We start from the raw sequence: 22,435 nt of genomic DNA on the forward strand, positions 1-22,435 counted from the left end.
AAACACAACTGCAGATAAGAGCTAGAGCTTCAACATGTTATTGTCCATCCTACGTTTCTTCCCCTTTCCCCTTCCCCAGCTCTTCACCCCAAAAAAGAGGTGAGCAGCTGGAGGGTTCCCAGCGGGGCAGTTGCCTCTGCCTGGTCCCGGTTGCCATCAGCAAAAAGGGTCGCTGGTGCCTGCGGGGTCTCTGCTGGAGGGTTTTCCTCTGGCCCCAATTACTGATCGCTGGAGCGCAGGGGAAGGGGAAGGAGATGTTTTCATGGAAATCTGTACCTCAAGCGTCTTGGCAGCCAAACCGAAATGGCTCAAGTCTTTTGCCCCCAACTTCATGTTTATGGTCAATCTGAAACTCCACCTGTGATCACCACATGCGTCCTCGGCAAGACTGCAGTAAATTAAAGCACAACAGGGAATTTTAAGAAATACATCCTCTTCCTTCTTGGAGTCAGGTTACATCGACCTCCGAACATCTGGACTCAGTGTCTCAGGGCTCCCAGAGGTTCTGCCGTATTAAAGGTTCATCTGCCTTTGTTAAATTCCCGGCCTTTTCCCTTCCTCGTTGCCTCCTCTTGATTGAGCGTAGCTTTTAGTGTGGCTGGTCCTCTCTGGAACTGGTATTTTATGTTCAGTACGTAAAACGCACTGTGGAATTTTAGTTATCTGTTGCCATTGGTAAACACAGATCCGCAGCCCATCGCCACTCACTGTGCTTGTGGGAGAAGTCTAAAATTAAGCATGCTCCTGTTTTTTTTCAAAAGCCTGAATTCCTTCTAAGCTACTGGTAACCGATATCCTCAAAGACTGAAATACAATGTTAATTACAAAAATAATAATGGTAAAGTTATGGTATTCCCTAGTATTCCCTAGGACACAGAAATGTGTTTGTTTGTGTGATTTCCCTTAGTTTTTAATTCCCTTTGCCAGATCTGCGGGTTGCCATGATAGAGGCAGGCTTTAATCACCCTGTCCTGCTAATTGAACTGAAGAGCTCCGTGCAGTGTGGGCCCTGCTGCTCTGGATTTTTTAAAGTTCAGAGGGAGAACAAGAAGCAAAAGCTGTGGCATGGCTAAAGGTGTTATCAGAGAAGGGCTGGCATGGAGCTTCTCAATGAGATGTCCTTGCAGCTCCATGGCAGGGCTGGCAGTAGGAAAGGGAGTTGGCTGCAAACATGGTCAGATGCCTCTGACAAAGGTCTGAAGCTTCACGTGGCCCAAAATTCAAGTGTGCATTGAACTGAGAGCTGTTCCTTTCCCTATTGCTCAGGTCGTCTCTCTTCTACTGGATGTCGTGGGATGTCCCATCTCTACCAAGAGCATCATCGTAGCCATGGTGCCCAAATCCTGGGCTGCGATGCAGTCAGGCCAGTTTCTAGCTTTTACTACCGAAATGCAGCATCTCATGGAAGTCACCCACAGGGCTCCAGCTCTGCCTTCACCCCCGTGGCACCCCAGCCCTTCAGCTGTTGTGCAGAGATCAACGCCCCGAAGGAAAATGCAACTCCAGCTTTCTGCCTTTCAGGCATAAGCCTCAAGGTTTTAAAGACTTACATATGTGTTTCACTTGATGTGCTCTGAGTATTCCCATTGAAGTTAACTAAGTGGATAAGACTTCACAGGATTAAAGCCAAATGAGTCCTCACCCACCATGCTGGGAAGTCTCGTTGAAGTGGGTCATTGGAGGGAAAGGAGGAGGAGTCTGCCGAACTTGCCCCTTTCATTTTATGCTTCTATTTATTTAAAGGATATTTTTTCTAAGCCAGCTTGGGGGGGGCGAGAAAAAAAAAAAAAAGCCCCAGGCTGTGGTGTAACCACCACAGTCAGTTGTTGTCATGACTACTAAACAAGAAACCTAATTTATAAAATGAGGAAAAACATATGAATGTGAAAAAAGAGGGAAAAAAAAAAAAGAGAGAGAGAGACGATCTCAAAATATTAGGTATGATGTAGAGAAAAATATAAACAGACAGAGTTAGGAAATTCCATAAGGAATATGACTTGTTTAATATTAATCATAAAGGAAAAGATTATGAGAGCTCCAACAAGTGCCAAATGAAATACTCCACACTCATCCAGGACTCTGATAAGAGTCCTCACAGTGCTTTCGCTTGGCTGCTGGGGCAGTCAGAGCTCTGCTGCCCTGCTCGGAGGAGGGCTCGGAGGTGTCCTTGGTGTCCCGCTGTTCTTTTCTTCTCTCCCCAGTGCTTCTCCTCCCTTGCAGGCTGGGTGCAGGGTGTAACTGAGTGGAAACCTCTATCCATTCAGTGACAGACGAAATAATCTGTACCTTTATTTAAAATATTGACAACCGAATTGGGGAAGATAATTCTGCTTAGGGATGCTCTTCTCTCTGTCTTGCCATCTGTCCTTCACACAGTTTGGAAAGCTTGTGGAGATCCTGAAAGGGAAGTGTTGGAGAAGTCCCAGATATTCGTGATTTGCTCATGAATACGCATGAATGTTCATGAGCTCACCAGCTAAGGACAGACCGTTCCTTGTCCAGGGCAAGGTTAAAACAGGGAGCCCCATGGGGGTCTTTTGGGACCGGGCTCACCAACAGGACACCTCCGAGCAGGTAGCAAAGGGCTCCTTCAGGGCTCGCCGGGTGCCATGCCAAATTCCTTTTGTTGAGCTGGGCTGGCAGCGCTCGGCTCTGTGCTGGTGACAGTGCCCTGATGTGGCCCAGGCACCCCTGACCACCAGCACCACGACAGCAGCGGTGCCACCACAAGACGCCAGAAAGGAGCTGCACCGACCACAATTGCGATGAGCGAGTACTGGGAAATACCTATGTGGTATCTGGGGTGGAAAATCCTCGGGCAGAGCTGTAATTTGCTGCTTCGTTAAACTTCCCTCGGTCTTGTCTGAGCTCCCCGTGCGTATGTCACGGAGAGATTTCAAGGCTAAAATTGTGCGCTGGGAGATTAATGTCTTGTGGCACGTCCTGTGCTCTATCGTGTAATTTCGCAGCGCTGGGGCTGGCTGCTCGCAGGCCACATTGGACCGGTCTCTGTTTGGCACTCGCCTGTAAACATTTTGGTTTACAGAAACCTTCAGGGTTCCTTCTCACTGTCAGACAAAATTAAGCTACGAAGCCCTCCTAAAACCACCCAGAACAACATCGGACTGCAGCCCGTAGCACCGAGGGCTGGGATGGAGGTGACCCAGCAGGGATGGGGAAACCTCAATGTGCCCACGGCAGCGCTGCAGCCCCCGGGGGGATCCTTTCCCCCGGCTTCAGTCCAGCGCCGCCCCGACCTGGCACCGGGTGTTTGCATGCGGCCACGCTGCCAGAACACTCATCACAACGTCGATGGTGCGGAAAAGCCGGACCAGCAGAGCTCCGTGCGTCTTTTCCCAGCTCGGGGCTGGCTCGCGGCAGCCTGGAAGCCTTCAGGTCCCGGTTGCTTCTGATTTACAGCTCCCTTCTGCTCACTGCGATGTGGAAGGCGAGCCGCAGCAGCAGCGCCAGGTCCAGGCAAGTTCTGGGCTCTTCCGCTCCGTGTCTTGTTCCCCTTGCTCTGTCTTAATGTCCTGCTAGCTGTCACCCCTCTCAAAAGAGCACGTTATTCTACTCTGTTCGATGAGGCCGTTTGAATCTCAGGACCAGGCAGTGCTGAATTTTCACTCTGGCTCTCTGTTGACAAATCTAATTTGCTGGTGAATAATGAGTAACCTTTTAAAATCAGCCCCACGGCTGATGTTGATGAAGTCGGTTTTTGCTGAATGAGTCACACGCTCGCTTTGGAGCATAGGAACTTACTCATGGACAGGCAGCTGTATTTCATCCTCTGCTAGAGATTAATTTGCGCTGGAAAACCTCAAGCCCAGTGCAGCTTTCTTCCAAGAGCGCATCCTTTCTTGATAACGGTGCAGCTGCCACTAGGCTCTTGTCAGTGCACGGGCTAATCGCAGCCTCAGTCCGCCAGCAGTAAGGCTGTGCTGTGACAGCCCTTCCTGGAATATTCTAATATATGTATATTTTTCCTCCTCTTCCAGGGCTCATCTCATATGTAAGTGATCAGTGCAGCAGCATGAGCAGGGATCTCCTTGCAGCTGTGACCTTGAAAGTGGGTGGCATTTGCTGCTTCCTCTCCAGCATCCTCCGGGATCCACATTTCATGTGAGCCCATCTGACACCGGCCAAATCTGTGCTGGGAAAAGTAGTACGATACTACCAGGAAATACCCACTGCCCTCGCCTCTTTATGGTTGAGATCTTCAAAGCTCCCTGTAGGAGACAGGCTCCTTAGGCAGCTTTTGAAACCCTAATTTGCTATGTGTGCGTGCAGCCACCTATTAATTAAATTGTACACACTTTATTTGTTCACATACGTTCCTTCAGACAACCTTATCTTTTCTGTTGTGCTCTACAAAGCTAAATATGGGGTTTCAGCTTCTTTTAATTTTTTTTAATCCTTCCCAGTGCCAAACTGACCTGATCAGTTCCTCTATGTGAGGTTCAGGGCAGTTTTCTAGAGGCAAACAAATACGTGCACGCAGATGGATAAATAAAATAACAGCAATGCTGGAGGAGTGCTGAGCATCCTGATCCACCCAGCAGGCTTCCTGGGCTCTGCAGCCCTTCCCCAGCTGCCTCCCACCCGTTGTCCTCAGGCGTAATTCGGTCCCGTGTAGAAGGACCCGCTCCGGGAGGGAAGGGAAGGAGTTGGAGGTTCACCTTTTTGGATCATTTCATAATTTACACCTCACTCCCATTGTAACCTAAATTACAAGCAAGGCGCCCAAACACCGAAAAGAAACTGCTGCAGATGGCAGCAAAAAAAAAAAGTGTTACTTAACACATTTTGTGTTTTCTTAAGTGTATCTGGTTTTGCCCAATGTACATTTCATTTGCTATTTACTTAAGTCCCCACCACTGACAGCTTGTGGATGCTAAGCTGCCATCTGGGATGTAAGGAAAATGCCTTTTTTCTCCTCCTCCTTCTTTTGGCCCCACAAAATTCAACAAAGGCTTTATGTGGACCACTTGGGCATCTCAAATCGTATTTTAAATACGCGGTGCAGCGTGTCAGCGAGTTGCCCATTAGCATCATGTATTTGTCACAATTTTCAGCCCGTTTTGTGCCTTTCTGCTCCCCTTGCCCAAGTTAAAGCACCAAAACCCACAGGGCTCTGGGTAGAGCAAGGAGCTTATTTTCAAGCTCGAAAGCGTCGTACATGCAGCTTGCTGAGGTTTGGAGGTCAGGTCTGGCTGGCTCGTGCCTGCTCAGTCCTTACACAATGCTGGGAACTGCTGGGGGTACCCGCAGCAGGGAGCAGCCTGCGCTGCGCATCGCTGGTACCCGGTGGCTGCAAAGGCTCTTCTGTAGCAACCTTCATCCCCCAGATGGAGATGCTAAGGCACGGCAACAGCTCTGCGCTTTCCTCACGTTCCTTCTCTTTTTCTTTTTTATTAAACATATCATTTCCACTGAAGCTTTTACATTCAATCTTTTCTTTTTATCCCTGAGGCTTTTACAGGTTTTCTTTATTAAAATCAAATGGTAACCAGCCCCAAATAAGGCACTGGATTTTTTTAATTTTTTTTTTTTTTTTGGTGCGTTTTCACACCACAACTGTTTTCTATTTTGCCTAAGCCTGCAGAAGCCCGCGGCCCGGCAGCTCGGAGTGGCGCTGGGACGTGTGTGAGCTCGGAGCGTGCTGCGAGAGGTTGGTTTGGTGGAAAAATCCAGGTCATCCTGCATTTTGAAATACGCCCAGCCTTGGCTTTCAGTGACACCGAGTAGCCAACCCAAGTTAAATATTTTACTGCAGATGTTGCTAAGAGCTTAGAGTTACTGAAATCATGTACTTTAATGAGGCAAAGAAAGTAGCTGCAGAAAGATATAAATCAGAGAAGCCACCAATGTTTTCCACCATAGTGTCAAGCTGATCAGATGTGACATCCCCTTGACTTTTTCCTTATATTTTCAGTATGCCTGCGGATGTGGTCATGTTCTTTGCTTTTAGCTTTAAAAGGAAAAGATGAGTTTGAATCGATGTTGGGATTGAAATGCCAGTGAATTTGGGGAGCGGAGTCCTGATCCAGCTTTTGCAGCTGGCTGCTATGTCTCCACAATTGGTCAAACCAAAACCTTGGACTTGAATTGTTTTGAAAGGGATCCGTAACACGGATCCCATTTCTGTGTGCCAGGACTGTCTGAGATTCGAGGTACTCAGCCCGCCCATCCCCGTTTGCTCCAAAGAACATTGTTTTCCCCATACTCTGTCTTCAATACCAATGTGATCCAAATTTTACCAAGACCTGGACAGATGCTAAGCAGAAGTTCTCTATCGCCATAAATTGCTGTCATGTGTTCTCCTTCTCTAATGGGGCTTGCTCTTATTTTTGCGATTGTTAGATTCATCTGAATATTGTAGAAAAAAAGTGAATTTCAAAGGAGTCTGCAGTGACTGCATGTGGAAGGGGAATTGAAGTATTTTTGCCAGAAGTATTTTAGCATTCCTTCAATCAAGGAATATAAACAGTTCCATGTGACTTCAGGCTGATCCAGGATTTGAGAGAGCAGGGTTTAATTCGGATCATTTCTTGCAAAAGGAATTTTGAAGCCACACGTCTCTGTGAGGAATGTCCTAATTAGCAGAGGAAAGGAGATTCTGGAAAAGGGACTCACACTTTCTCCTCTTAATGCTGTTCTCCTTTATCACTGATGATTAACTAATCATCTAGCATCTGTTACAGCGGAGCTCTGGACTGCGCCATGTAAGTTGTGAAAAAGTTATGGATCTCTGCCTATTGACAGCCTATCCCAGATTGCTGTTAAAACAGGATAGAGCTCAAGGAAGAATTGTTTCTGCTGGAGTGAAAAGTGCTTTTGCTGAATACTCTTTTTTCCTGTATTTTAAAATTAGGTGATAATGTTTGCTTTTAAGCAGGAATGGCAAATGAAGTGATGTCTGTGGTTTGACCAGATCATGAGTTATACCACTGGAACGGGTTCATCCTTGCAGTATCTGGGTCCTGTTGAAGCTGATAGGAAACCTGCCCCCCCCCCCCAGGGCTGTGCACAGGTCTCCATCCTCTGAAACCTGCCATCCCCCAAACCTCTGTACCTTCTGGGACAGACAAGTGTGCTACAGATGCCAAGTCCTGCATTCTTGATCCCTGGTGCAGTGCCAGGCCAAAGGGCCATCATTTTGCCACATCAATAAGTGACCTTCTACTTTGTCCTTGCATGTGGTTGAATTCAAAGCATCACCACATGGGATTTACTGCAATACAGACCTAAGGTCCCTTGGTTCGAGGGGATGCGTAGTCTCCCAACAAACAGGCTGCATTTCCTCTTCTGAGGGCTTCCCACGTCATGGCACCATCTCAAATCGTTGGTCTGAAATTCCCTCCTGGCTCCCTGTCCTCAGAGACGCGCCGTGCGCCCCGTGGCTTGCCGGGGGCATCGTCTGTGCAGCTGGCAGGCTGCAGACAAGGTGCCCAGCGGACTCCCTCCAAGCCTTGCACGGCACATAACAGCCAGCCCACATCATCCTGCGGTGGGGACACGGCCGGAGGTTTGTCCCGGGAGCAGGGACAGGCTGTGCTGCTGGGGCACCGCCGGTATTTGGCTGCAGCCGTTCCCAGAAGCGCATCCAGCCAGCGACGCGAGCAGCCCGTGTAACTCCTTAGTTTTTTGACAGTTTTATAACCTTAAATTTGCACCTTATGGAAAACTATGACAGTCGGTGATTAATTGCCGTGTTGGAATTTTTCTTATGATGTCTTAATATCCGAGTATGTAGCAGACCTCAGCAGAGAGGAAAAATAAAAACCTGCAGCAAAGCGCTCCCAGAACAACTTGACTAGGCAAGTATTGCCCAGTCCAGCTAGCGCTATCCAAAAGACGTGGTTATATTTAGTATTATTTCTTTTAAAGCTGTCATGCTATTTACTAGGTGTCTAGCTCAAATTTGAAACCAGCTTGAAAGGAAGCTATGAAACGATTTTTCACGGATGCGTTCTTCCATCACATGTTCGTAAGAAAGTGGCTTTTGATATTACAAACCAGATGCTGGCTGTTAACGAAAACAGGCGAGAGCTCTTCATTAAACACTTCTGTTGTTGCGCTCTGAGAATACCTTACTGCAGCGCTAGTGAGAAAAACTATTTCTATCATTTTTTACTGTCAGCTGCTTTCAGCTTATTTGCCTTCCTTGCTTTATCTTGTGTCTGGCTGTCTCCACCTGCCTGCCTGCCCGGCACGCAGCACGGGGTGATGATGTTTTGATCCTTAAGCAGCCAGGATAGGATCAGGGTTCTCAAGAAAGGTGCTCAGAGGTTGGTCCCCCGTCATATTTTGACAAACCCTCAAATTCTGAATGGAAAAAAAAACTTTCCAACCCGAGCTCCCGGCGGAGGAGGGCAAAGCCTGCCCGAGGGTCTCGGTCCAGCACGACCCATCTGGAGGTACCACCGAAGCAGAGCACTTCTGCTGGACTTCAGCTCCGCATGTGCAATAAAAGCACTTTTAATGAGCGGGACGGAGCTGGTTAGTGAAACGCTTGGACCATTAATGGATGTAGAACTTTTTTTAACGTGCTGTTTGACTTTATTGATGAAATGAGCTAATCGGAACGAGCGCTGCTCTCGCGCTGAGTGAAGAAATCCAGGCATGCTTTGTGGTAACAATGCTCTGCTTTTCCACAGCGCCGTTGTCTTGCGGATGGGTCCTCGAGCATTGTGCAAACACTTTCGAAGCACCAGTGGGCTGCGGTGCTGGCAGGGGGACATCTCAGCTCCTCGGCTGCCTGCCCGTGGTGCCGCCAAGCTCTCCGGCAACCTGCCTCGCAGCCGGGGCTGAGACCTCCTGCGTCCCGTCCCGCCTCGCCCGGCTCCGCAGAAAATTCCACGGTCGCTTTTATGACCATGAGTAATCAGGAACTGGGTTTTACATCCTGTTTCAAAGTCCACACAAGGCCCCATAATTACATGCTAATACGGTTTTCTCGGGGCTGAAGCAGGGCCAGGTTCTGACCTCATGCTGGGACAAACCAACGGGGTCGGTCGCTCCGGTAGCTCTGCCCCTTCCTGCTCCTCCTCCTCCTCCTCCTGCCCGGGACGGTCGTTCTGGTGGTGCCAAGCCTTCTGCTAGCACTTAGTGCTTTGGACCGGTGCCTCGTGGGCATAACCTGCCTGCAGGGCCGGGTTTGGTTGCAGCTCGAGCTGTTCCTGGGTTCCTGCAGAGCTCCAGCTCTGAGGGTCTCACCCGTCCATTTGCCTTCTTTCCATGGAGATGTTCTCCATGGAGGAGCTCTCCATCCCAGACCTAAAGGGCTCAGTCTTACCTGCTGCTAACAGCATCCTAATGGAGGAGTCCTGCCACTCAAGTCAGCTTTCTGGAGCAAATTAGAGAAAAATCAGGAAGAAATTAGCTGAAATCAGTCCTCTGCCCGTAGGATGCTGCTGAAAAGCTCGCCGAGATTTGCTGCTCCGTGGAAATGCTCTTTGGCCTTTAGTAAAATGGGGTCTTGAAAGGTTTTTGCCATGAGATATCTTTGTGACAGCTTCTCCCTTTAGGAAGTAACTTTACCGTCAGGGATGGAAAGATGTTGATAATTCAGAGCAGAGTAGCAAAATTCCTTCCTTCTGTAAAATTATTCTTTCATTTTATATTGTTCCAACACTCTACATAAACACTCCTTCGGCAGTTATTTAGCCTGTAATATATTAATGGGGAACACTGTAGCCTCTAGCAAAAGCGTCATCGGATCAAGCAACACCAAGAGGTACTTTACATAACAAAGCTGCGGAGCAGAGTAAATGTGTCAAAGTCAGTAATTCGGAGACATCTCAGCTCCGAGGGAGCTGGACGGGAGTCAGGTTGTGTTTCAGACCCAAAGCAAGCAACTGATTGAAACCTAAATTCACACACAATTCTTGGGTAATTGAGTTAAATGTATAAGATTTCCTAGATCAGAAATACTTGCTACGAGTTCTTGTGCTACATGATAAATGAAAGAAACTCGGTTTAACCCCTTTGGCTCCGGGTTTCTCTCCCATCGCAGCGTTGTGCTGGATGCACAGGGGTGTGCATAAACACAGTCAATCCTCTCACACTCTCTCTCTTTGCAATATCTTTCATTAAAAACCGGGAAGTTGTGCTTCTCCATAGAAATGGTCAAATCCCGCGGTCAAATCCCATAATCCGTGGGAACGATGGTAGGTGGTTCGTGTGGCTGCAAATTAAGAGTGAATATGGATTGAAACATTCATATTGCTTCACGTTTAGATCAAGAACAAATGTGGCGTGTATAGCAGGAATGGAAAGGGTTGGGGTCCCCATTGCTGTAACACAATTCTGTTTGTAACTTTAGACCAGGCACTTATAGAGTGGGACTGCAAAACCCTTACAGTGCAATTTGTAACGTGTCAAAATCTGACTCAGTTCATGGACCAGTTTTAGTCGGGATTGCTGCCTGATTGCATTTGTGCATCCATACTTAATTTATTCCTCGATATTTCCATGCAACATTTCAGCAGACTCTCTAGCTGTTAAATATTTAGAAATATAAATACTGACCCCTGTTTTTTAGGGATAAATATTGGTCTTTTTTAATTTCGTTGTTCAAGTCCCCAGTCATAGCTGCTTAGAAAAATAAAAATCTGTACGTAGCATGTGAGTTATAAAACACTTTGAATTCTAGCTAATTCCTCTGGCTCTAAATGAATCATTTGCATAGCTTCAGTTATGGCAGTGACCACTCACTAACCGGAGGTGCTTGGTGTGTGTACGTAGCTGTGCGAGGCACATCGTGGGGTTTATTATTTTCTTATTTCTGTATTAAATGTGGTAATAATATGTGGGTTCTCTCCTATCATCTTGTGGGAAGGAAATACTCAGCCTGTGCCTATGAAGTCATGTTTTGGATACCACATTTGGGATATTTCCTGACTCCACAATATTCCCAGCGAGCTGGGTGAGTTTGGAAAGCCAGAGCCGACACAATTTATGGCCGAGCTCTCCGAGGAGTGCCCGGGTGTCCTGAGATCAGGTGTGCCCGTAACAGGTTCGGGATGGAGAAAGGGAGACAGCTCCGCGTGAAGCCTAGGAAGTGCTCCGAGGCCATTTGAGCCCTGTGCTTGGGGGAGGGAAGAAAAAAAAAAAAATCAACCAAAACATTGACTCATGTTATGTCTTGGCTGTCAGGATTTCTAGGCAGAGAAACGAGACGCGTGTGCTGCGTGCCGCGAGGGCGCAGCGTGCCCACCGCGGAGCCGCGAGCCGGAGAGGGGCCCGCGCTCAGCCTGCCCTCGCTCGCGCTCCCATTTCCTCCTTGGCTTCTCTCTGCTGGGAAAGCAGAAGCAGGTTGTGTTTAAAGAACAAACAGAAATGCACGTGGGCTGTGTTTCGTAATGTGGATTAGGCTGAGATCACCTAATTCACCGCCCGTCCAAAAGTAAACTGAAGTCAAGCCTTGTTCCTCTTTCTGGTCTGGCTGGCACAACTCGCTTTGCTCCTTTTTCTCCTGGTACTTCCAACAGCTTTCTGAATTTCTGTGGGATTCACAAAGCTATTTTATCTGCTGTATAAAACAGAGCAAGTGGACGGGGTAATTATTTTCCTATATATTTTTTCTCACCAAATAGCTCTGCAAAGCAGAGATTAAATCCTCATGCAAATACTGAGTCAAGAAGTTAACAAGAGATTAAATTAATAATGGGGGAAAATTAAATGTTCTCGCTGTTGTCATTTAATGGGAATTTTTTGCCCGTGCCTACAATAACTTTTGGGAAAAACTACATATATAAGTATTTTTCAAACTGAAACCAGATGGGGGAATGATAGCCTGTTTTTCTTTGTGGGAGGCTATGTTTTCATGGTACGCAAGTAACTGGAGGCACATTAGAATCAAATTTGGCTTTTGAGGCTTGTCCTTCCTATCTCTTACAGGAAGGACCAGCTTTTGATGTTGTGAATTTCAGCTTGCTGTGTGAGCAGGAGATTCTCTGGCGGTGGGGCTGCGGGTCTCAGAAGAGCGGAGTTAACCGTTTAACCAAACCCAAAGCTACCTACACCCGTTCAGGGGAAGCTGGCGTTTTCTTTTCAAAGATCCATCCCAGGCACAGATGGCACAGAGGCTGTGGGTGATGAAGTGTTCCCAAGGCACTTGTGCTATCGATTCCAGTGGCACTCACGTGCCACCCTCTGCCATTCTCCAATCCCGGCTGCTGTCTGCCCCCAGTGAAACCAGCAGGAGAGCAAGCTGTCGGAGAAGTGAGGAGTGATGCCGGGGGACTGGGCAAATGCACCTAGCTGGGTGCTGGCAAATCTCCCTTTCTCTTCCCATCACTTGCACCAACACTTTGTCCCCCTCTGCTCAGAGCTGTGGCCTCGCCGGGTCGTTTCCAAGCTCCTAATTTCTCTAGTTCCCCCAGGGAGCTGAGCAGCTCGAAGTGCCTTTGCTCGGCCATGGGACGGATACCCAGTGCAGGCACTTCTTGTAGCTGGGGCCCTTGCAGGAAGCCCCCTGGAGCTGCTGGGTGTGCAGGATGCGTGCAGGGTGAAGGGGACGGGGACCAGGTGGTCCTGCTGAATGCAGCAGCTCCCTCGTCCCTTCTCGGTGGTGGCATGTCACCTCCTCTCATCGGCGCCTTCATAAAGCCACTAAATCCAGCTTTAAAGACTAATTTCCTCTTTCTTCGGTGAGGTGCAAAGCCCATTGAGCAGCATTCTTGAGTTTTGGAGGTCCAGCAAGAGGAGGGGTCTTCGTTTTCCCCATCAGCTGAGCCTGGTCCCCACGTGTGCCTCTGGGGACCTGCACTGAGAAGGCACAAGGGTACGGCAGTACTGACAGCACCGAGGGGAGCCGCTCTCTTTGGTCTCCTGCTTTTCACCAGCACAGAGTGAGTAAGTGCTTGTTTATTCTGTGTGCAACGAAGGAGGTTTACTTTCTTCTGCATCCCTTTTTTTTTCGGAGTTGATAAATAGGTTCTGTGTTTTATCTTGAAATGATTAGTGCCTTTTTTATAACAGTCAGCACTAAAAAGTCACCTCTCAGGAGGCTGTTGGTATAATTAAGACCAGTAACAAAGCAGGATGACCTCAGCCACAACCAGGGGAGAGCTAGAGAGTACTTAGCAAAGTTGGATCTTTTCAAATCATCTGAGCCTAAGGAAATCCATCCTAGGGCTGTTAAAGAGCTAGCCGTTGAAATCTTGTCAGCATTAGTGATTATCTCTGAGAATTAGTAGAACATAGGTGAGGTAATGAAAGGATGGAGAAGGGCTAATACAGTTACCTGTCCTCTAAAGAGAGAAAAAAAGAAGAGCCAGGAGATTACAGAGCCAGTGCTGGAAGAAAATGATGGAACAGGCCATTTGAAAATACCTCCAAAAAACAAAGGGATAGCTGCAGCCGTCGTGGTTTTGCCAAGAGCAGGCTGTGTAAAAGCAGTCTTCTTTCCTTCACTGACAAAACAGGGCACAAGAATAGAGGATAAATAATATATGCTTTTACTGAGGCTTTTGAAACTGTTTCACATAAAGTCTCATAAACAACCCAAGAAAACAGTGTCTGCGAGACATAGGAAATACTGCCCAGTGGATAAAACTGGGTGGAAACTCTATTCAGCAGCTACCAATGGCTCACTGACAGTGGGAAGGATTTATCAAGGGGACCTCCACGGGATCTCTCTGGTGGTATTTAGGGTTTCATTAATGATGTCTAATATTTAATCAGAACACACTCAGATGGAGGGAACTGGCGGTGTGTTGGAGCATATGGTTAGAATTCGGAGTGATCTTGACAAACTGGAGATGCAGAAGGAGAAGACTGAACACAAAGCAGAAGATATGAGTGCAAAGCACTGGCACTATTATTTTTTTTCCCCCAGGTAGTGGGGTGGGCAGCAATATCTAGGTGCCAAACCCACAAATCCTGTGAATGGCAATGTGATTGAGTTGGCAGGGCTGCACCACTGCAGAAAGGGTGATCCTACTGGACTATATAAATTCTTTGGATGGCCATGTCCCAGCTGGAGAAGATCCAGAGAACAATGAGAATAACCAGGGATCCAGAGGGTGGGTTCACAGGGCAAGGCTGGACCAGCTGAGATCATTCCATCCAAAAGAGAACATTACAGGAAGGAGAAAGAGGCGGTGGACAGGAGGCTACTTTTCACATAAGTGAAGGCTGCTGCAGATAGATGAGAACTGAGTGAGTAGAGGATGAGTCATGGGATTACGTATTGTCAAGGAAGTCAGCCGAGATATCAGGAATAACTTCCAAATGGTAAAGATGGGGAAGCACTGGAGCAGGTAGCTTGGGGAAGGATGTGGACCTGGATCCATCGCTCAGCAGGGCTTTGAGGACGAGGTTGGTCAACCCTATCACAACCTGGGCAGACTCACCCCTGTCCTGGGACAGCAGAAAAAACTTCCTGAAGTCTCTTCCAGCCCTATGATTCTGTGTTTTTCTTCTAAAGATGTTAAACTTCTTCTGGGCACTCCAGTTTTTGCTCTTCTTTGCCAATTGCTTAGCGTCAGAGCGCTCCAGTGCCACGTGGTGGCCGTGTCCCAGTGCTCTGACGGAGCCTGCGGGATCCAGCCCCGACCTGAACAGTTTACAGCCCGTTGTTGTTGTTCCTTCTGGACAAATATACAGTCTGCTACAGAGAATATGAGCTTCTCGTACCTACTGTATGTTTGTAACAATCTGTGATTTCAAAAATAAAAACCAGCCAAACAAAGAAGTCCAACCTGTAAAAAAGTTATGGGTGTAGGTGCCCATTTTCTGACAGAGGGGTTTGGTAACAGTGCAGGGGACAGAAATGTAAGGAATAATTGTTTTTGGGCCTAGAACCAGGAAAACTACTTTTCCAAATTAATCCAGTGAGAGCCATGAATCCACAGTATTTCATATCACACTTCATAAAACTCCAGTCATAATCCATAAAACTGACATTATTAGATTAAAAACCTCAGTTCCTCCTATAAGGAGCTCGCTCATTAGACATGCTGTAGTTTTATAACCTTAAAGTTCCTACCCAATTACCATGATTAATACTGTGCTTTAATAAAAAATTTTTTAAAAATCACCACAGGGGTTGATACCATCTGTTTGTTATAATTGCGCATTTAAACATCGTCCGGCAAGAAAAGGACACTTAGGAAACAGAAATGAGGGCTGAGCTAGGCAGGGCGCAGCCCATCAGCCGCGGAGAGGTGGGGATGGCCCTGCTGGGTTGTGATCGGGGCACTTTGCACGGTGCAAGGGCTGAAATTGGTGTGAGATACGTGGAACAACCACGTATGGTGATGGGGAAGGAGCGGATGCTCCCCGTGCCCCAGCTCCTGGAGGTCTGCGGTGTCCTTGTCCCCAGAGGTGGGTGTGGAGGAGGTCCAGTACCCACACACCCACCCTGCACATGAGAGAAGTAAGAATTTGGGGATTTGGGGGATGAACCCCAGATCAGCACTCGCTGCTGCTAGGCGTGAATGCTCTTCGTGTACCAGGGCAGGAGCTGAGCGCCTTCAACACGAGCTTCTTGTTAATTGACTTTGAAGCGGGAGTTCCTTTGAGGTTTATTTCTGCAAAGCTCGGGGATTCGCGGCGTTCATCCCCCCTCGGGCAGGGGACGATGTTAACCCGTGTGTCAGTTCTCGGGCTGGTGCCTGCTCAGCAGCCGCAGTGGCCGGCGCGAGCATCGAGCCTCGGCTGGAATAACTGAAGTGAAAAATGTGTCAGGTTCGTGATTCCACCCACAGACCAGAAAACGCCAAATTTGTATTATTTTTGAATCCCCTGATTTTAAGGGCTGGTGGAAATAAGATATCTTGCTTCTGACTTCCAAGCAATAAAGAGAGGTGAATCACTACCGAAAAAAAGCCTCTAATGGACCACCCAGTCGCTCCTTACAAAGCTGTAAAACGATCCTCCGCAGAAGTGGCAAAGTGGAGAACTATTTTCTTAATATTCCTGCAATTGTGCAAGGCAAATCAAATCAGAAAAGCATCAGGGTTTCCTAACAAAGTGGCTAAGTGAGAAGTGTGTTAATGAATACAGGCTGATTAACATGCATTGAACTGAAAGCTGAACCACAGACGGGTCAAAGGGGGAACGCAAAGCGTATTTACTCCTTTGAGTACAACATGTTATGTTCGAGGACCTAACATGTGTATGTAATTCAGATTTAAATACTTTCGTCCCCCTCGTAATTCTGGATAATTATCCAACTCAGGGTAAATAAGTTAGTGTATTTTTGTTTTTACTAAATAATAGCAGGACTTTTGTGACTTACTTCAATTGGTCCGATCTCTAATTTTTTTTTAGGATTATGTGGATCTGCTACCAGAGAGTCCTACCAGGGTTTTTGAAAATTATAACTTAAAATAACTGTATTAAAAAAAAAAAAAAAAAAAAAGCCAATCTCTGAGGGAACTAAATGACATGTTTTTAACATTTATTTGTTGTCATTTATAACAAGAAAATGTGCATCTTTTTAATAGTACACTGTCTCAGACCAAAACTGTGCATGTTATTGATATTTGGGTTGTGGAATAGTATTTTGGGAGACCGTCTTTTATTTTCATGAGTAGGGCCCCAGCGGGACATCAAGCACACAAAAATGAGCCTTTTTGAAGGAAAAAAAGTGCACGCTGGCTGAGTGCACACCGGGATAAACCATGGGGAAACTCTGGGGACTGGCCTTTGGGCATGCAGGTATTTCAGGGGGACTTGTAATTAGGAAACTGGATTTGTAATTGGGAGATTTGGATCCTATTTCAGGCCCTGCTGCAAGAGCCCTTAGGTGATCTTGGGTAAGTTTCTTTAAGGCGATGTCCCCAGAGAGCGTTGTTGAAATAAGAACTAGGTGCCAAAATTCTTCCATTCTCCGCCTGTAACACAGCTGTATTAAATCCTAATTTTCATCTAACTTTGTCTTGCATGTTTAGATTTAAGTTTCTTCAGAACAAGAACTGCCTCTTACCACGCAATTTAGCAAGTCCAGGCTACGCCGGTCCATATTGCAATAGAGCCTCCTCGTCTATGTGAGTATAGCAAAATCCTCATAACTCTGGGTAATGCCCCAGAGCCCTGGGCAGCTAAATTGTCCTGCTTACGAGGTGAGGTGGATGTCTCCTGCATGGAGCCCTTGCTCTCCATGAGCCCCGGTACATTGGGGTTCATCTGCCAGAGCTGTCTGAGCTTTCACTGCCCTAACCAGAGGAGCACCTGCAAGGTTTGGTGGGGTTTCCTCTGTGCCTGGGATGTAGCTTTTTGGTGTTCGTGGAGGGGGGCTGTGTTAGAGAAGGCAGACTCAAGTCTGTATGCAGGAGGATAAAGTTCAGCTGCGTGAATGGAGAACTGTTCTTTAAATAGAGCAAAAGTAGTACCAACCAAGGTTACAGCTTTCAATCCAGATGGAAGGTGGGGGAAGTTCTCGTTTGTTGGTCTGAAAAGTAACTGACTATTACATCAGAGCATTATTTTTCAACGAGTAATACATGAAGTCAGCCTCATATCTTCATTTTTTATGGATAAGATGGTGAGACCACTTTCTTTTCTTTCCTTTTTTCTTCCTTTTTGTTTTAATACGTCTGAGGAACAGCTAGTTAATTAGCAGAACCAGGGCTAAATCCTAAGTAATGTGACTAATGGGACAAGAATCCAAATCAGGCTCAAAACTAAAATAGTCCTGAGCAGGCATCAGCTGCTTTTCTTTCCTTGTTTTGTCTTTGTGTGCGTGGATTCCCATACAGCGACTGATGCCAGCGTGATGAATCGCTCACAGGACGCCCCTTTCCGAGCACGGCGGTGGCTCGAGGCAGGCAGCCCCAGGACACGCCAGATGTGGCTTCGTGGTGACCTCCTGGGGTGGGCTTGGTGCTGTGGTGCTGGCGTCGAAGCGAGCTCGTGGTGTCCGTTCCGCATCTGGTGCGAGTCGCGGTGTCCGCAGGGCTGAGCTGGCAGCGGTCCCTCGTCGTGCGAAACGTGGAGCAGTTGAAGCCGTGGCTGCCCTAGGTTAAAAACCATATGGTTTGTGTTCGCCAGCAAAGCAGTGAGTTTTGGGGTCAGTCAGTTCTCAGCATCCTCACTCCAGGCTGGCCTCAAAGCTCAGCGGGGCAGGCGGGATGGGACGGGGCTGTGCAGCACGCGGGGCGATGCTCCCAGCTTGGGAGCAGAAAATGCTGCATTTCGTCTCAGTTTGGGGAAATTGTGTGTGTGTAGGGGGAAACTGTGCACACAGGCTGCTTGCAGGGTGCTGGCAACTACCAACGTGACACCCCGGTGGAGCAGATAAACACGGGGTTAGCACGCAGTGGGAGGAGTGGTTCTGGTTGGGAAAGGGAATGTTAGCACCGCCGTAGGAGTTCCTGGGGAGCCTCATCTGATGTCCTCTGTGCGGTTCTTGTCAGCACCCAGAAAGATTGATTGGACCTTGTTCAGGTTCAGGGCATGGTTGCTGGGATAAGCAGACAATGAAGTCCTCTGTGAGCGGAGGCAGGAGCTGGCCGGCTGAGCTTGAAAGCGTGAAGGCGGAGAAGGGATGGAGCTGCAGAGATTAAACGGGGGCATCGATGAACTGCAAAAAACAACTTACAAAAAAAAACAGCTATAGGCTGGGCTTGAATAAATTTAGGCTAGAAGAAACAGAAAAATGTTCACAGCCCTCTGGAGAATGAGGCTTTGGCAGAGCTGCCCAGGATGGGAGCCAAGCCCCCAGCAGCAGGGGCAGCACCCGAAAACGCTGTGAGAGGAGATGGGTGCTGGGGGGTCCCACCAGCGCCACATCCCTCACTCACACGTGGTCAAAAGCCAAATAATGTGTGATACAAACCCTGCTCCGCTCGCTCACACTGCTGGGGAAGCTTCCCACGGGAATATCGCTGTCACCAGCAGGGCTGTGGGAGTGGTGACAGAGGTGCAGGTGCCCTCTGCCTGCTCCGTGCCGCACTGGCTCCTGTCGTGGATTTTCTTCAGTGCATGCTTGTGCAGCAGCAGAGGCATCCACGCAAGGTTTTGGACCGATTTCATGAATCCATACAGATGCAGACAAGGAGGAGGGTTTGACCGAGAGGCGTTTGTGGCTCCTTTGTGCAGGAGCGTGGCTGAGCGCGGCTGCTTGCGGCTCCCGAGACACCGGTTGTCATCAGTGGGTGCAGGGAAGGGCTGTGATGCAGGAGCATCTCACGGTTCCCAGCCCTTCTGTCCTCCTTCCTTTGCCCTGCTGTGCTTCTTCAGGGCTGGCAAGGAGCCTGCAGTGGGGGCAGAAATTGAAAACAATGCTTGCAAGTAGCAGAAATTGTTCTGGGCGCTGGGTTTTATGTGGAGGTGTAGTGGAAGGCTCTGGCAGGGGGTCGGGGTGTTCCTCGAGCAGAGGTGCGGCTGCATCTTCGCCGTGGCTGATGTATGGAAATGGCAAGGAAGTTACATCATGCAACCGTGGGGAGAGCTGCAAAACAAAGCCAGATGCTGCGAAGATGTGATTCATGGCCGAGGCTAAACGGGCTGTGCCCAAACATGACCGCGTGGTGCTCATTAGGACTCGCCGGAGAACTGGGGTGCAAGAAGGTTCCTTCTGTTTTTCAAGTCATTGTGATAGTAAGAAAAAAATACTGTGTGTCTACAAAAAGCCCTTCCTGCTATGTACAAATATTTATGGAGGCTCTTCCAAAGACTCGCAGATTTTTCCACTTTTTCTGCCTTGCGCATGCAGAACATTCTCATAAATGGGCAATAAAAGTTAAAATAAAAAATGCCTCTAAAAAAAATAATAAATAAAATAAAATAAAGGAATACTTTATATTTAAACCTGGTCTTCAATTAGAAATTCCAGTATTTCTTCCTGAAGGGTTTCAGAAGCATTGATTCTGTAGAGAGATGGGCATCATCAGGAGGGGGGCGATGCCCCTGGGGCGGTCCCCGGAGCACTGCGGAGATGCGGAGATGCAGCTGGCAACTTCAACACCCTCTGCTTTGTTCTTCCCTGTGTAGGTGCTTCTGATAATCAGCGGAAACCTGAGCTTCCTCAACTGGCTGACCATCGTGCCCAGCATCGCTTGCTTTGACGACCTCAGCCTGGGATTCCTCTTCAGCTCCAGGCGAGGAGGGGTGAAAGAGCGGGTGGTGCAGATGCAGGCCAGGCAGGCAGCTGGTGAGAAGCCTCCCCTGGGATACGGTGAGTTGCTTCTGGAGGGAGAAAAAGCTACAGAAAGGTGTTTTCAGTGTGTTTATCTCAAAAGCTTTCATCTTCTCCATCTGGAGAAAACATGGATGAGGAGGGAGATAATTTTGCCCCTGCGTGGTCTCCTCTGTGGTTTGAAGGGTGGCTGATTCGTGAGCTGACGACAAATGAGTGCAAAACCAGGAGCTGGTTTGTAAAGGTCTGCTGTGACATTGCCACTAGAGGGCACGTCCTCAGTGCAGGTACGGTGCCTTTGGGGGACGAGCAGCAGAAATCCTGACTTCTCTGCTCACAGCAATCAGAGGGTTCCTTGCCCTCGCCCCAGCGAGCATCAAACTCCAGCCCTAACTGAGCAATGTAGAATTGCACAATTTAGCTTGCGGGTATTTTTTTTTTTTCTTATTTTTATTTTGACTATTTAAAGTCGAGGATGAAACACGCAGAGTGGTTTGGGACAAGGGTTTCATGTCAGAAGTTGGATGCAGAAGCAGGTCTCGTGTTTGCTCACTCTCAGCACTCCTCTCCCCCCGCGGCACGGTGACCCTCTGGCCAATTTGCCCTCCTGCCCCTACAGCCCACGGGCATTAGGGCTCTGCTTAAGTAACTCTGCATGAAGTTTGTAACTTCACAAAGGGGATTAATGTGGCTGATGCTCCGCTCGGAAGAGAGTTTTCAAACAGCCTGGTTCCAGAAGATTGCCTGCACAAGCAACACTGGGATATTTGTCATGGGGCTGCGTAACAGATGTAGAGTTGTATTTGTAATATTTTTATAAACCGCATATAAGCAACAAATTGCCTGTAATATCAACAACAATCGCAGATGCTCATTTTTAAATACACTAAACATCTGTCAGAAGAGTGAAAAATGTCAGCAAGATAGAGCATCTGTCTCTAGTCCTTTCTCATCTACCGAGAAACACAGCTTATTAACCGGGGGGGTTACTTCCAGCAAGGCTAATGCAATTTCATTAAGCTTTCTGTGTGTCCTATCCTATGTATTTTGCTAGAAATCTTAAACACTTTTTCCATTCTGGTAGCTTTGCTGTGGGAGCCAACAGCTTTCCTACCAACTGTATTTTTACATCTAGTTCCAAACAACGCTCAAGTTGCACCGTGCTTTTTGGAGGAGAAGCCAAAGGGTGCTTCTCTGCTATGGCACTCCGTGAGTCACTATGAGGGGGGGGAGGATAGACCCTTTTTTTTGAGGAACTTGCTCCTTTTCTGTGATGTTCTCCAGAAAACCATGCTGAGCCAGCGCTGCTCCAAGCAAGGAGAGCCATCCATAGCTGCCACTGCTCTGGAGGGTAAATGTGTCCCTGTCCTGGGATTTAAAAAAAAAGGGGGAATCTGGAAGTAAAGGGTAGGGTATCTGTAATATTCTGTGTGAATTTGGATTTCTGTGTATTTTTTCTGCTAGCAAAGCAGAGGCTGTTGAGCTGGCACTGCTGCTCTGTGTGGCAAGAGGCTTAGAGGAGCACTCACCCCTGGGTCACAAGAGCAGAAGACAGGAGGGTACCCAGTCATGCCCTGCTCATGACCTGATTTTATAAGGATCTGGCCAGGCTGGAGGGCTCATCTCAAAGACAAATAGCTACCGGGCAGCCTCGTCCCGCTCTCGCAGCAGCCCTGCAGCAGCGCAGGGGGCGAGGGGAGGTATCTCGGCGAGCTCCTTTCCAAACCAAACGGTTCTCCAGAAATGTTCTCAGACTAAACAATTATTAATAGCTTCTGAGAGGGGTTCAAATAAACATCCCTCTCCTGCAGAGATAAGGGGAAAGCTGCATGCTATTGCTTTGAATCTGATCCTTTGGCTGTTAATGTTAAACAAATTAAAAACGGCCATAAGCATGGGAGCCCTTCAGAGGTCACTTGTGCTTATTTGTCTGATTGCGCTGGGTTTCTCTCCAGACCGAAATGCCACGTGAATCCGGCGCTGTTCCTGCAAACCCAATACCAGAGCGCTGCTGAAGTCACACATCTCACACAGAAGCGATAAGTCACAGAGATTTGCAGAGGAAGCAGGGAGGTTTGAACGGAGCCACTGAGTGACAGGGAGGAAAATGCAGGAAACGAGGCTGGGTGGCAGGAGCCCGGGGGGTGGCCACGTGCGGGAGCGAAGCCGGGGCGAGCCGGAGGCAGCCCACGCACGCTGGGGACCAGGAGGGTGACTCTGAGCAAGGTGCGAGTGCCAGCTGGGTTTTTTCCCCCCGCGCTGAAGCGATGATTAATCTTGCATTTTAGACATTTTTCCTTTTAGCCCTTTCTCAGACTATTTAGAGAAAGGCAGATCTCT

The 22,435-nt window shown here is 48.1% G+C and overlaps 1 protein-coding gene across 5 annotated transcripts in view; it reads left to right on the top strand.

The window, feature by feature from the left end:
* The window catches only part of LMF1 (lipase maturation factor 1), a 186,594-nt gene that overhangs the window by 141,475 nt on the left and 22,684 nt on the right, over nt 1–22,435 (top strand). For all 5 annotated transcript variants that reach the window (XM_068698852.1, XM_068698850.1, XM_068698851.1 and 2 more), the window contains one exon: nt 19,951–20,134. In XM_068698852.1, the coding sequence (XP_068554953.1) occupies nt 19,951–20,134 (184 nt within the window). The remainder of the gene's footprint in view (nt 1–19,950; nt 20,135–22,435) is intronic.

The sequence above is a fragment of the Anas acuta genome, chromosome 15, assembly GCF_963932015.1.
Source record: "Anas acuta chromosome 15, bAnaAcu1.1, whole genome shotgun sequence".
Taxonomy (NCBI): domain Eukaryota; kingdom Metazoa; phylum Chordata; class Aves; order Anseriformes; family Anatidae; genus Anas; species Anas acuta.